The sequence below is a fragment of the Pteropus alecto genome, unplaced genomic scaffold (genome assembly GCF_000325575.1).
Source record: "Pteropus alecto unplaced genomic scaffold, ASM32557v1 scaffold98, whole genome shotgun sequence".
NCBI lineage: Eukaryota > Metazoa > Chordata > Mammalia > Chiroptera > Pteropodidae > Pteropus > Pteropus alecto.
In genome coordinates, this window is record NW_006443570.1 from 15,220,950 (window position 1) to 15,236,029 (window position 15,080).

Here is a 15,080-nt window from a genome sequence, read left to right on the forward strand (position 1 = left end):
TGTAGGTCTCCACATGTTTGTGGAAAGTGTTCACAGCTTTCAACAGATCCTTAAAGGGCTCCGTTACCAATACAGGTTGGAAGCAATCCCTCATTTTACAGATGAAGAAACTTAGTACTTGGCTAACAGCTATTCTCAGTAATAATTTGTAGAACAAACAGGAAATGAATGAGCAATGTAGACCAAGCATACTGGCTGGACAGGGAGGGCAGAGACAGCTTCATGACATTTATACCTCATCTTACAGTCTCCTAATATGTCCATAGTCATTATTTCCCTTGATCCCCTCAACCACAAGTGTGGTGGGTCAGAAAGGCAGGTGTCCCTAGTTTTCAGGAACATAAAATGCTGGGTAAATTATAACAATAGTTGCCATTCATTGAACACCCACCCTGTATTGTACCATGTACCATCTGTTTAATTTACATAGGCTCTTTGATTTCTTCATGGAATCAGTACATTAGAGCCAGAGAATTTTGCACAGGAGAAAGTGAATAGCAGACTGGAACTACAGTCTGCTATTAAGTCCTTCTCCCTCCTCTGCCCCACCCCCACCACAATCCAGCAGAAACACCAGAAAGGAAGAAAAATACTCTTGACGTACCCACTGCCTATTCCTGCTTAGTAACACCATCACCCTAACCCGCCCCTCCCACTACCACTTACACACACACACACACACACACACACACACACACTTACGCACAGCAGAAAGGTTCACTGGGATTTAAAAATGAGGATCGTGTGGGTCCATCTGTGGGTTGGTTCCCTCACCTCTCTCCTCAGCTGGTATCCCAACTCAGCACATTTGGTATCCAGGAAAATATTTTCCTTTCTTTCTCAAATTGGGAAACTGAGATCAAGGAAAGGAAACAAAAACAGAGCTCACATGGGAAAACTGAACCTTAGCAAAAGTTTCAGGAGTTCTCTAAAAACAATGCAGTGTGGTAGAAAGTCCATGAACCCATTATTGCATTCGATGTTGAGTTCTACCACTTCAGGCTATAGGACTTTAAGCAAGTCACTTAACTTCTCTAAGCCTCAACTTACTCATTTGCTTAAACATAAAGACTTTTTGTAATAGAGTTCACTAATCCCTATTAATTGGGGTCTGGTCTAGATTGCTGAAAAGCCTAAAGTGTAGAATATCTATAGGGGACTGCCATTTTCTTACTCTTAATAATAACATGTAATATTAGCTAATGTTATTAAAATATTTAACATGCATCAGACATTGTTCTAAAAGCTTATAAGCATAAGCACATTTGTGGGAACTTAAGTCTCTCGACAGCTGTGGAAGGACCATTATGATTATCCTTGATTTATACATAAGGAAACTGAAGCCAGAGAGATTAAGTAACTTGCCCAAGGCCACCTAGCTAGTAAATGCGAGAAACACCAAAGCCCTTGCTCATAACCACTGAGCCAGAAAGCCTTGCACATGTTTGGTAACTAAGGTGGCTATGTGAAGGAAACAATTAAAACAGGCAGAACATTGTTTTGTGGATGGATGAGAGTTTCTGATATATTTGCAACTTCTTTCTTTAAATGAGATGGCCACGCCTTCCAAAATTGTGTTTCTGTTGTTAATTGGTTAATGAGTTTTGAGGAAGGAATGAGAGGATTTTTATGACAAGCTTAGAACAAAACCTGGCACCCAAAAGGGACATAACAACTGTTAACTGCCTGACTGATGTGAGTTAATGGAACAAGCTTGAGCCTAGTCATCAGAAACATCAGCTGTGTGACCTTGAGGACCTTAATGACCACTCTGAGGCCTAGTTTCCACTTCCGAGACTCGGTTTCCACTTCTGCAAAATGAGATTAATAACCATCCTGCCTCAAAGTCATTGTGAGGAATAAAAGAAACAAGGTCTTCCCACTCTGGGTGATTCAGTCACCTTTGGCCACCACTACATATGTAACAGTAGCTAGCAAGAAAATATTCTTGGTATAAGATTACATTTTTTAAGTTCCATTTTTAAAAATTTTTTGTTTGCTTTTGTCGCTGTCAATAGATACTTTTCTCTTAGATAATTCAGAACTCAATTTTAGCGCAGCCCAGGCCAAGCTGTCACTAATTCTAAAGTACCCAAATAGGAATTGATAAAGATTTATTGTATCCAATTCTTTGGAATGGAGTAAAAACCCTGGCTCTAATCAAGACCACCACATGGGTTCAGTTCAAGATGAATTGAATTCAGATGTCCCCAGCCATGAATCTTTTAATGGTGAGCAAGCAGTCTTAGTGGCCAGAGCACCGAAGCGGGAGCCAGGGCCCCCAGGTTCTGATTCTGTCATTCATTGCTGTATGTTCTTAGCAAGTCACTTCCACTCTCTAGGCCTCAGGTTCCTCTTCTTCAACTGAAGAACATGGAAAAAAATGATCCCTAAATTCCTTTGAAGCTTTGGTAGTCTGTAGCTTTTACGTCCAAGAAGACATTAAAAATGAGATCCCAGAATTTACTGATCCTGTGCTATAAAATGGGAAAATTGGAATAATAATAGTTGACACATGCAAAGCCCTAAAGCCCTTAGAATAGTGGCTGGCACAGAGTAAGCCTTCAGTAAATGACTAATAACTGTGTGTGGCATAAGATATCTCCCCTCCCCCTTTGTTGCTCCTCCTCCCAACAAGCCTAATTATCTCACTTTATAATTATCTCACTTTATAATCAAGGAAACAGAAGCTGAAAGACATTAAGAAATTTTCCCAAGGACCACTCAACAAGTAAATGGGGGCGACCCTGCGGCTATTATGAGAGGAAGGCCCACTCCGACTCATAGCTGGTGAAAAGGTCGCCAATGCCCCGTTCAGATCCACTGCCTCAATCACAGGGTGGTGCTCTCACCTCCTTTGGGGACTATATGTCATAGGGCCCTTCCTTCCTCAAAACACAACATAAATAACATCCTTCCATGATGGATGAGAGAAGATGCATTAGAAGTAACTTTGAAAGCAACCAAATAAACATCCAGTTTTTTCTAATCCTGTCCTAACTGTGCTTTCTCCTGCCCCCAAGGAAACAGCTTCCTGACCTCTGAGGAAAATCCCTGCCCTGGAAAATGAAACTGGGGATGCTAGCAGAGGAAGAGATGTTCCACCCCCAGCACTTGCACTAGAACTTCCTAAGGGCAGAGGGGAAATCGATGAGCTCATTCTGGATCAAAGGGCGGTGAGAAAGAAAGAAACAGACAGACTCAAATTTCCAGAGGCTATTTCAGTTTTCTTTTCCGTTTAATGCAATTTCACTTATGATATCAGCCAATACCTGGTTGCCAATTTGGAAACTCCCCTTGGGGGCGCTCCCTCTACTGGCCTGACTCCCTATAAAGGGCCAACATGAGCTGCAGAGAACCCCTGCAGAGAATCCTGAGACAGCACAGGATCTCCCACAGCCTCTGCCCACGGGTGCCATGAAGCTCTCTGCAGCTGCCCTCGCTGTCCTTCTTGCCACTGCCGCCTTCTGCGCTCCTTCATCTGCCTCCCCATGTAAGTCCAGGTCCTGACCACCACAACTCCCAGAGTCAGAGCCTCAGACTAGCCCAGACCTTGCCTCCTTTACAGCTATAGCATTTATACTGTCTGAACCCTATGATTTAAATTCTTACTTATTGCTTTTCCCAGATGTCCAGTTGTCCCTGATAGATCCCTAAGCCACTTCATGGCAGGGACCCTCTGATTAATGTTCTGTATCTTCAGGGTCTACACCCCAAGCCTGCATGAGCTCACTGAGTGTGGACTGATACTGGGGATATTGGTAGGCAGGGGCAGCTCAAGCTGACCTCAAAACATGACTGACTCATACCTAACACTAGCAAGGTTTCTAAGAAACTTATAAGCACCTAAATAAAACCCTCTTGGGTTAGTCATATTTTCCGCCATTTCATAGACGGAAAAAAATAGGATTTGGGAAAGGATAATGAAAGCTAATTAAATACCTACTATGTGTCAAATATTATGCTGATTGTTTTATATATATCATCTTATTTAATACAACTACTTTTGAGTGGCTGTCCTTGACTTGTAGATGGGGAAACAGGCTAAGAGAGGTTAAATAATTTACCGAACTCACACTGCTAGGAAGTGGGGAAATTAGTGTTCAAATCCAGTTCTATCTGGCTCTTAAACTCTCCTACTCTAGCAACTGTCATTTCCCAGGGTCACCCTGAATTAATTGACCAAAAAAAAGTTCTCCTTCTCTGTTAGAGGAGTCCTTCTTGCTATGCATCAGCTAGAGGCTCCCAGAATCCCATACATATCTTCGGGCCCCTCTTAGGGGTCCTGGCTGAGCCATGAAGTCTGAGTTTTGGAAACCTCCCCCAGCCCACCCTAGGTCTCAAAGAAACTAAATTCTGAGTCCACTGAAGATCCTAGGAGGGCAAAGATAAAGGCAGAGGGCCCGAGAAAAGTCAGGAGGAGGCCCAGCATGTCCTGAGAGTCAAAGGCATGGGGTTATGATATAGAGGGAAGGATACAAGCTAGGCTCAAGGATTAGGTGAGAGATCGGGGGGATCCTCTCTGTCCTCTGTTGGAATCCCCACTCTGTCGCTGGAAGACAAATAATATAAAGTACGCAGCACGATAGCCAGTGTGTACTGGCAATGAATACAGGGGTCTCCTTCCTTCCCTCTCCCAGATGCCTCGGACACCACACCTTGCTGCTTTGCCTACATCTCTCGCCCACTGCCCCGTGCCCACCTCCAGGAGTATTTCTACACCAGCAGCAAGTGCTCCATCCCAGCAGTCGTGTGAGTCTCAGTCCTGCAGAACCCTCTAAGGGGGTGAGGAAGGTGCACATTTTGTTGCAGAGCCAGTCCCCCCAGGAGCCCTCTGAGAGGATGCCCTATCCACTCTCACCCATTCTCCAGCTGCATAAATAGACATGGCTCTTCCTTCTCTAGCTTCAGATTCCCCAGCTATCACATGAAAGGATTAGACAAGGTGTTCTTGGAGGATACTCCCCACTCTGATGGACTAGGTTAGGTCTCTAATCTTTACGGGTGTGATTTTTACTTCAACATCGTCTGCAATGCCCCTACATGAAAAAATTCAACTCAGTCATTCCTTTCCAGTTAAGAACTCCACAGTCCCCCATATGCACAACCCATCATTAGTGATAGTTGCTTAAGAAATTTAAGACAATAGAGACTTAAAGAATTAAAATAGGGCAATCACGAAGTTTCCTATATAATGGTAAAGTGTTTTAATCCAAAAATTCCTGTGACACTGGCAAAGTTATAGGTATTCAGAGTTGGCCTTTGGTTCTGACAAATCCTTCAAAGTATGGTGGTAATTTTAATATTACTAATTTTATTTCTGAAAACAAATATTTTTCAAAAGAAAAAAGTCCTTCTTTGAACACTTATGGGCAGGCAGAGATTAGTAAACTATCATCCTTGCCCTTAAGTGTCTCATAATCTAATAAAAGGATAAGACAGACATAGCAATAATAAGGGCTCCCTGCATAAGAACATTACAAAAGGAGGGAGAGAACACACCCAGCTTCAAGAGTGTGTTCTCTTCTCCTAATTATCAGGTTGAGGGACTTGGGTATACCAGACAGAGGGGATGTCACCAGGGATCTCCTTTGGTTTATGTAGAGTCTCCATGTAGTAAAGCACTTAGAACTTAGAGTGTCTGCACAATGAAGCCAAAGTGTTTGTGCTATCAAAGGTGGAATGAGTTGGAACAGAGAAAGCCTAGAAAAAAAGGGGTCGAGTTATGAGGCTGTTTTTGTAATCCATGTGATGGCACTGAAGGCTGAACAGTACCTGAAGGGAAAAGGAGAGACAGGGTGAGAAAACTGCAGAGTTGGAATTAGCAAGTCCTGGCAGATGATGTGAAATCAGGAGCAAGAATGAGAGAGGGGTTGAGGGTGACACTGAGGTTTCAACCTAGTTGACTGGAGAAGTGTGGAGCTTCCTGAAGTCTTGAGGAATAGCTGTTTAAAGAGGAAAGAGCCAAGGTGCCAGCAAGACAACCCTGTGGAACTGTCCAACACGGAATGAGAAACAAAGGGTTGGTAGCTGAGGAAAGGGTGTTGGGCTAAAGATATGACATTCTTTTATAGGAGGAAGGGGTGTCCCAATATGAGTGGCAATCGAGCATAGTCTTGGCTGGCTCCAGAGCTAATCTCCCTTCGTTAGAATCCCAGGTCTGTCCATTGGTAGCTGCCTGAACTTGGGCCCATCACTTAACCTCTTCGAGCCTCAATTTCTTCACTTGTAAAGTGGAGTAAAATAGGATTATTTCCCCCACTAGGTCGAAGTGAGAATAATAAAATGAAAGATAAAATTAGAATATTTCCCGGTACACAGTAGGTGCCTGGTAAGTATTAACTTATCATCATTGTTTTTCTCCTCTTCTAAATGTATTATTATATACATAGGTGACAAATGAAACTTGATGAGTAAATGCAATTCATTCACTAACTCATTCAATAACCATCCATTACACCCACTGTGTGCCAGACCCAGAGTCAGAGACTTGGGAAAGCACACGGAAGAGAAAGGGGCAGCAACTCTGAGCAATTCTCAGGGGGAAGGTGAAGGTAGAGGCTCCCAAAGAGACCAAGAGGGAAGAGAGGCAGGAGAGAAGTCAGGCAAGTAGAAGGTCCCCAAAACGGGGGCAAGGAGAGAAGCCTTGGCAGGGAGGGACTGTTCTCCGGTATCGCATTCTACAGGAAGGAGGAGGAAATGGAAGCCTGAGCAACTCTAACCCCAGAAGTTGGTTCCCCAGCCTTTTGACTTCCTGGCCACAGGCCAGGGGGGATGAAAAGAGAAGATAGCGAGTCTTCAGGACTTCCTGTATGACACTTGGTTTAACAAGGGTAGACTGGGTCTAAAGCTCTCTCACCACCCCAAATAAGAAAACAAACAGTAGGAGGCACAAGAGCCCAGAATACCTCTTATGTTCCCTTTCTCTTCTTTGCAAGTCAGGGTGGGAGAGAGACATCACATGGTTCTGAGTGATACTCAAAAAGGGGAAGCAGCTTCCCTGAGAGCAAACAATATGCATGATAGAGCACAAAAAGGGAAAGGGATCAAGAAATCCTCATTCTCCCCAGACAACATAAGCCTTCACTTTGTCTGAAAACATCCTAAAGAAGAAGCCAAAATGAGAAAGGTCCAAATAGGCAGGGCTAGTCCCAAAGTAACATGTTAAGTGGAAGCAGTGCTATCGAGGCCCAAGATCTCCCCTAAATAAAACCAGTCTCCCAGTAACAGATGAGGCAGGCAGCCAAACTGAGCCTATGATTCCCGGCCTTTTATACTTCCAACTTATACTATCAATACCTGTAGAGATAAGGCCTCTGGCTCTCATGGGCCTACACATTCTGGCCAGTTAATTGCTAGAGGTGCTTTGACATTGCCAGTATCTCAGGACCCTTTGAGCCATGATGTCCTGTACCAGGACCTTATGTATCATGTGGCTCTGATCCACTCTAAAGCAGAGGTCCCACAGTATTCCAATAACAACACATGTATGATACTTTTAAAAACTACTGCACACATACTGTCTCATTTGACCTTCACAATAATTGTACAAAATAGGAATTATTTCTATCCACATTTTAGAAGTGAAATTAAGACTCAAGTTCATGTCCTTCTTTCATTCACCCATGCATGCATAGGTGGATTCATTTGTTGACTGTCTACCCTGTGCCAAGCACTGTGTTATCCAAAGTCACATATTCTTTGTCTCCCACTTATTCAGCCATGACTTGGCTCCTAGTGGACATCTTTTTTTCTCTGCATCTTGAGCACCCAGCACAGGGTCTGAAACAGAGGAAGTGCTAAGAAAAGGATAGTGGTTGACCTGCTCGACCTTAGGCGTCTCAGGCCCCGTATTCCCTTAGCTCTCCAGGCTGCATGTGTTTGTGTGTGGGTTAAAATGCATACAAATCTGCTTTTGGCTTAGAGCCCTTTGAACCAATAGAAGAGGAAATACCTTTCCCTTAAAAGCCACAGATACGATCTTACGAAACTCCAAAAATGACCTACCCAATACCATCATCATTTCTCTTTACGACTCAATCAGTTTCGTTTCCAAAATTGGCTGTCCCAGCACTCACCAAGTCTCACTCTCTTCTTCTCTCCCACAGCTTCATTACCCGAAAAAAACGCCAGGTGTGTGCCGACCCAGAGAAGAGATGGGTACGGGAATACATCAACTCCTTCGAGATGAGCTAGGACGGACGGCACCTTGAATTTGTGCAAACTTTCCTGTTGCTTATTCCTCTTGTCCTAACCAGCTTAGGGGGCTTCTCCTACTCCCATCCACTCATTGGAGGGCGCAGATAAAAGCATCCCCCAATGGAAGCTTCCAAGAGCTCCTGAGGCTCTGTGTTGAGCACAGAAGTCTCTAAGCTCTGAGCTTCAGGCTCTTCAGCTCAGCATGGCTTTGCAAACAAGAAGGAAGTCAGCGTACCTCCAGAGGCAAAGAAGGGAGAAAAACTGGGTTTCTATGGTAACGTCCCATCTTAGCCCCTCACTGGGATAGGCTGACTAGCAAAAGTGAAAAATCAGCTTTCTATTAAAATTCTCAAAGCAATTACAAAGTTGGCTTCTGGTTTGATTTAATCCTCAGGAACCCTCCTTGAGCACTAAGCATGCAGGCGTGCGGGGCTTGTACACATCTGGTGTTTGAGGGCCATGGGGGTCATGGTCCTAAACGGTGAGCAAGGCTGGGAGTACAAGCTTTCTGAGAAGGGGCATGGGCAGGACAGAACAGGTAAAGTAACTAGTGGCTTATCCACTCTGAGGGGAAACAGCCACTACATCGCCACCCCCAAGTCCCCAAGAATTTATCTCGCTCCCCACCACAGCACCTCCCTGTTTCCTCAGACCATGGTGGCCCTGCCACCCACTCTGTTCCCCTTCCACCCTAGTCTACCCTATACCTTATCCCCAGTGGGGGATACCCTACACTCTGCTCCTGCAATGGGATTTAAGGTCAATCCCAAAACACCTCCGTTCTTTAAAATAAAGAGAATAAATAAAGAGGTGGGAGTACTCCCATCTATGTGTCCCTTCATGTGACTATATATATTGACAATATATATTGTCATAATTATAGCTAGCATAACTGAGCACTCATTATGTATCAGGCATTATCAGCCTCTTATATTCATCATCTTTCATCCTCACAACCCTTTGGGGTAGGTAGTATTATTAACCCTGTTTACAGTTGGGAAAACCCTTGGCAAGGAAAGAAAATAACTTGCCCAAAGCCTCAAAGTGAAAAAAAAAAAAGAAGGTGGCGGGTAGGCAGGTTACAATTAACATTAAACCCACCAGGTCTAATGTGAAAGCCCATGCTTCTTTTTTTTTTTCCATCTTTAATTTGCAAAATTTCAAACCTACAGAAATTTATAAGAATACACCTAAATACCCTTTATCTGATTCAAATAGTAATATTTTACCATATTTGCTTTATTTATGTGCATGCGTGTGTGTATATATCTCTATATACACATGGTTGGTGTATACATTTTTTTCCTGAATTTGAGAGTAAGTTGCAGATGTGGTAACACTTCATCCCTAAGAATTTCAGTACACATCGCACACTCAGGAAACTTAACATTAACACAATATTTTCTAACTGCAGTCCATGATCTATTCCCTACAATTATCCCAATGTTCTTTATGGCTATTATTTTTCCCCAGGATACAACTAAGTACACAAATTGAATTCAGCTGTCATGTCTTTTTAGTGTCCTTTAACAGACTTTTTTTGTCTTTAAGTATGTTGATATTTTTAGCAGTTCAAATCAGATTTTTGTAGAATATTTTCTCATTTGAATTTGCCTGATTATTTCCTCATAATTAAATTCAGGTTAAATAATTTTGGCAGGAATATCACATGAGCGATGCCATCTTTCCCAATGCAACATACCAGGGCACATGATGTCAGGTTACTGGTGGTAACGTTAAGTCTGATGAGTTGGTGGCCCATGTTTTCTTGCTACAGTGAGCTGTCTGCTGTGTGCCATGCACTATGCTAGGCACTGGGGAGTAGGGGTGGGAGTGGAATACAGAGATGAATGGGCTATGAGCCACAATCTTAACTTTTAGGCAGTTCACAGTCCAGTGAGAAAGAAGGATGGACCAGATTAAACATATAAACAGATAAACACTTAAAGGGAAGCAACTATACAAAAGGCTGAAGTCACATTGTGGGTAGGGAGACTGCACCTGAATGGAATGAGGCAAGGTGCGCCTGGGGGAGAAAAGAGATTTAAAAAATGAGGTAACATGTAAGTAGAGTTTGAAAGATTTGAGAAACCATTTAACAGGTGGAAAAGAAAATGAAAGTCCTGACAGGTAGAGAGATCAGCATATGTAAAAGTAGGAGGTATGAATGGCAGCTCCTTACCACAGTTAAGAGTTCAGTCTCTTGCTGCCAAGAAGAGGGGTGTATGTATAAGAGGGGCTTTCTCATCCCTGCCATTTTCCTGATGACTAATCCTAAGAACATCTCCTGCTCCTAACATAGGCTTACGTGAGCTTGAGATTCACAAATGCTTTGACTTTCTTTTTGAATTTATGCCTCACCACAGTCCCTCTAGTTAGCCACACAGGCACAACTTTCCCACTTTTCAGATCAGGAAACGAAAGCTCCCAGAGTTAAAATGACTAGCTCAATCTACAGGCCAGTAGATGTTAGGGCTGGGGCTCAAGGATGGAACTAGAGTGTTCTATTTACCTAGGCAATCTGGTTGCTCAGCACTTGGAATTTTCTATCTCCAAAAGCCCAGACACTTCATCAGCACTCCTTGTGCCATAGAAGACAAGTCTCCCTGAGCTCATCCCCCACTCTCCCAAAGGTCCTGTATTCCACCACCACTACCACAACCCCGCCCAAGTTCCTTCTTGCCCCACCAGAAGAGGATGGCCTATGAAAAATCAGCAGATCTCTTTGACATCGCCAGGTCAATGTTCAAGTATCCATGGCTGGAATATCCAGGAAGGACCAAAGGTGAGCCTGGAATGGACAGGAACAGAATCAGGGTCAGGGTCCTAAAAAGGAAAGCTCCCTGGCTCCTGGTCCCAGGCAGGGGTCTAGGTGAATTCAGCAAATCCATGGGAGGGCTCAGGGCAGGCCCTTGGACACTTTGATGGCCCTCAGGGTAAGTCGGTAAGTCTCAGGGCCCTTTAAGGTGAGATAGCTGTGTGTTTCCTTAGCTTCTGCTCCCTGATCTCTACTCGACTCTCATACCACCAACTCTTCGCATAAATAATTCCCTGTGCCTACTACTCTTTCCTCCATTATCTAACCCTTACTTGGAATGAAGACTCAGCTTGTGTACAATCCCTGGGAAACCTTCCCTGATCCTCCCACCTGTGCCTTTATCTGTCTTCACATCTTTCCCTTTGTTAATCATTAATAAACAGTTCTGTCTCAGCTAATTCAGTGGTTCTCAGGCAGTATCTTGTTAGAAATGCAAATTTTCAGACTCCACCCCAGATCTACTGAATCAATACTTTGCAGGTGAGTCCCAGAAATCTATGGGTTTTTTATTTTGTTTTTTAAATTTAAGTTGGTATACAATTTTATATTAGTTTCAGGTGTACAATATAGTGATTCAACATTTATATACCTTACAATGTGATCACCACACTAAGTCTAGTAATCATTTGTCACCATGAAGTTTAACAAGCTCTCCAAGTGATTTTAATGCACACTCAAGTTTGAGAACCACAAAACGAGACCAGTGGTTTTCACAGTTAGCTGCACATTAGAAGCCTCAGGGGAACTTTCTAAAATATCTAAAATAGGCCTTTCTAAAATATCTAAAATATCTAAAATTTCTAAAATAGGCCTTCAACAGACACATAAAAAGATACTCAACATCGCTAATCATCAGAGAAATGCAAATTAAAACCACAATGAGGTATCACCTCGCACCTGTCAGAATGGCCATCATCATTAAATCGACAAACAAGTGTTGATGAGGATATGGAGAAAAGGGTGCCCCCATGTGCTGTTGGTAGGATTGCAATTAGTACAGCCACTATGAAAAACAGTATGGAGGGTTCTCACAAAATTAAAAATAGAACTACCTTATGAACCAGCAATTTCACTTTTGGGTATTTATCCAAAGAAATCCAAAACACTGATTCTAAAATATATATGTACCCCTATGTTCACTGCATCATTATTTACAATAGCCACGATATGGAAACAACCGAAGTACCCCTCAATAGACTATTGGATAAAGAAGAGGTAGTACATACATATAATGGAATATTACTTGGCAGTAAAAAAAGAATGAAATCTTACTATTTGCAATGACATGGATGGAACTGGAAGGTATTATGCTAAGTGAAATAAGTCAGACAGAGAAGATCAAATACCATATGATCTCACTTATATGTGGAATCTAAAGAACAAAATAAGCAAACAAAACAAACAGACTCATAGATTCAGGGAACAAGATGATGGTTGCCAGATGGGAGGAGGGTTGTGGAGTGGGGTGAAAAAGGTAAAGAGATTATTAAGTACAAAATGTTAGTTACAAAATAGTCAAGAAGATGTAAAGTAAAGCATAGACAATATAGCCAATAAGATAGTAATAGCTATGTATAATGATAGGTGGGTACTAGACTAGCCAGGGAGATCACTTTGTAAATTATATAAATGTCTAACCACTATACTATACACCTGAAACTAATATAAAATAATACTGAATGTCAACTGTAATTGAAAATTTTTTAAAGGGAGGAAAGTGAAGGAAAATAAGAAGTTTGAATTTCCACGTTAAAACAAATAAGTCATGGGGATGTAAGTACAGCATAAGAAATATAGTCAATAATATTGTGATAGCGTTTTACAGTGTCAGATGGTTACTGGAATTATGATGATCATTTTCTTTAGGTATATAAATGTTGAATAACTTTGGTGTACAGTGAAACTAATATAATATTGTATGCTAGCTATACCTTAATAAAAATCTTTTTAAAAATAAAGTTCTTGCAAAAAAAGTAACTATGTAAATGATAGATTGATGGTGGGAATCAATGTACACACACATCAAATCTACATTGTACAATTTAAATACATTACAACTTATTTTGTCAATTATACCTCAATAAAACTGATAAAATAAAAATAAATACAAAAATACAATACAAGGATCTTTGGAAACATGGTGGAGAGACGTCCACAGATCTCTCCCCTTGAAACAACAATAAGCTGAATATCTGAAACTCAACAAAAAACACCCAAACTGCACACCAGCACATCTGAGCGTGGGATGTGTGCATAAGAGCTACAACAGGTTAGAGCCCTAGGTGTCAGGCGGTGGACTGGAAGAGATAAAGAAGCTGTCTCTCCCAGTCTCTGGAGCTACCTGTAGAGGGAGGGGGAGAGGAGAAGGAGCAGCAAGTTCCCTGAACAGCCCTGCCTGGGAGTCCCGTGAGCTCCCCCCAGCTAGCGGCAGGGCCCAGTCATCAGGGCAGAAGGCAGAGAAGCGGGATAGCAGAAAAACTACAGTTGATTTTTACCTGCTGCAGTTGCAAAACCGAGGCTGAGCCATAACCCCCTACCCCCAAACCAGAGGGCCCCTCCCCCCATACCCTCCAAGACCAATCACCACAGAGCCCCAGGGGAATCTGAACAAACACTACCAAAACTGTTGCTAACATTGACAACCACTGAAACTAAGGGTAGTGAGTGTGATTAAATATTAGAAAATAAAAAGGCATTTTAAAAGCTTTATATAAAGCAGGGATCCAAGAGGCTTAGATGCCACCTACTGGAAACCAAAAGAAAAGCTCCTTCTTTGCAACAGGCTAAAAGAGACCTTTATATAATAAATATTCTTTTTGGAAAAAAAGCAGAATACATTTCTATTAAAGCCCAGGCAGAGAAATAGTCCATTAAACACCATGAACAACCAAGGTGAAGAAAAAAAAATCTCCAGAAAATAAGCTTACAGACATAGAAATATGCAATTTAAATGACAGAGAATTCAGGGTGATACTTCTGAAAAAACTCAGTGAATTCTGAAATGAGTTATATCAACAATTTCAGGAATTAAAAAAATACCGAGATGAGCAGAGCAGAGATTGAAACCCTCAAAAAGAACCAAATAGAACTTCTGGAGATGAAGAACACACTGCAAGAGTTGAAAAATGAAATAGCAAGCTTGGGAAATAGAGTGGACCAAATGGAGGAAAAGATCAGTGATATCGAAGACAGAAATCTAGAAATAAATCAAAAGGAAGAAGAGAAACACCAAATAATGAAAAATAATAAAAGAGAAATTCAAGAACTAGTTGATACCATGAGAAGAAACATAAGAATAATGGGCATTGTCACAGGTGAGTGAAAGGAGCAAGGACTAGAAAGCATTTTCAGACAAATAGTAGATGAGAATTTCCCAAATCTAAGAAATGAGCTGGAGCTTGGAATTCAAGAATTCAACAAAACACCCAATTATCTCAACCCAAAAAGGCCTTCACCAAGACACATTGTATCAAAATTATCAAAATCAATGAAAAAGACAGAATTCTCAGGGCAGCCAAGGAAAAGAAAATGGTAATTTATAAAGGAAAACCCCTTAGATTATCAACAGACTTCTCAGTACAAACTTTACAAGCCAGAAAAGAATGGAATCAAATATTTAAACGATTAAGTGAAAAGAGCTATCAGCCTAGAATAATGTATCCAGCTAAGCTCTCCTTTAGAAATGAAGGAAAAATTAAGACCTTTCCAGACATACAAAAATTGAGGAATTATCCACTGCGAGGCCTGCACTACAGGAAACACTAAAAGGAGTCAAAAAAAAAAATACATAATTAGGAGTAAAGAGACTATCAAGCAAATAGAAGCAGAGGAGTGCAACCCTTACAAAGAACAGGGCATTATAAGCTTAAATAATAAGAAGAGCATTGTTATAACAAGATAGTAATGAATATTCAGCATACATAGGGACAAACTGAGACAACACTGACAAAAGGGGAGGATTCAAAGATCCAAATTCTCAAAAGGCGATGGAGATAAGGCACATGCAGAAGACAATGGACGACTGTATCTATATAAATATTCTTTACATATTCATAATGGTAAC

At 41.7% G+C, this 15,080-nt stretch overlaps 2 protein-coding genes across 2 annotated transcripts in view; both read left to right on the forward strand.

Moving 5' to 3' along the window:
- The first annotated feature begins 3,349 nt into the window (after positions 1-3,349).
- Positions 3,350-8,564, forward strand: CCL5 (C-C motif chemokine ligand 5). The gene is made up of 3 exons (XM_006924941.3): positions 3,350-3,493; positions 4,641-4,752; positions 8,109-8,564. Exons 1-3 carry the CDS (start codon positions 3,418-3,420, stop codon positions 8,194-8,196), a joined length of 276 nt encoding a protein of 91 aa, XP_006925003.1. The 5' UTR covers positions 3,350-3,417; the 3' UTR covers positions 8,197-8,564.
- A 2,155-nt stretch (positions 8,565-10,719) lies between these two features.
- Positions 10,720-15,080, forward strand: part of HEATR9 (HEAT repeat containing 9) — a 19,054-nt gene continuing 14,693 nt past the window's right edge. Inside the window, exon 1 of the mRNA XM_006925152.2 lies at positions 10,720-10,984. Within this exon, the coding sequence (XP_006925214.1) occupies positions 10,897-10,984 (88 nt within the window). The 5' untranslated portion in view covers positions 10,720-10,896. The remainder of the gene's footprint in view (positions 10,985-15,080) is intronic.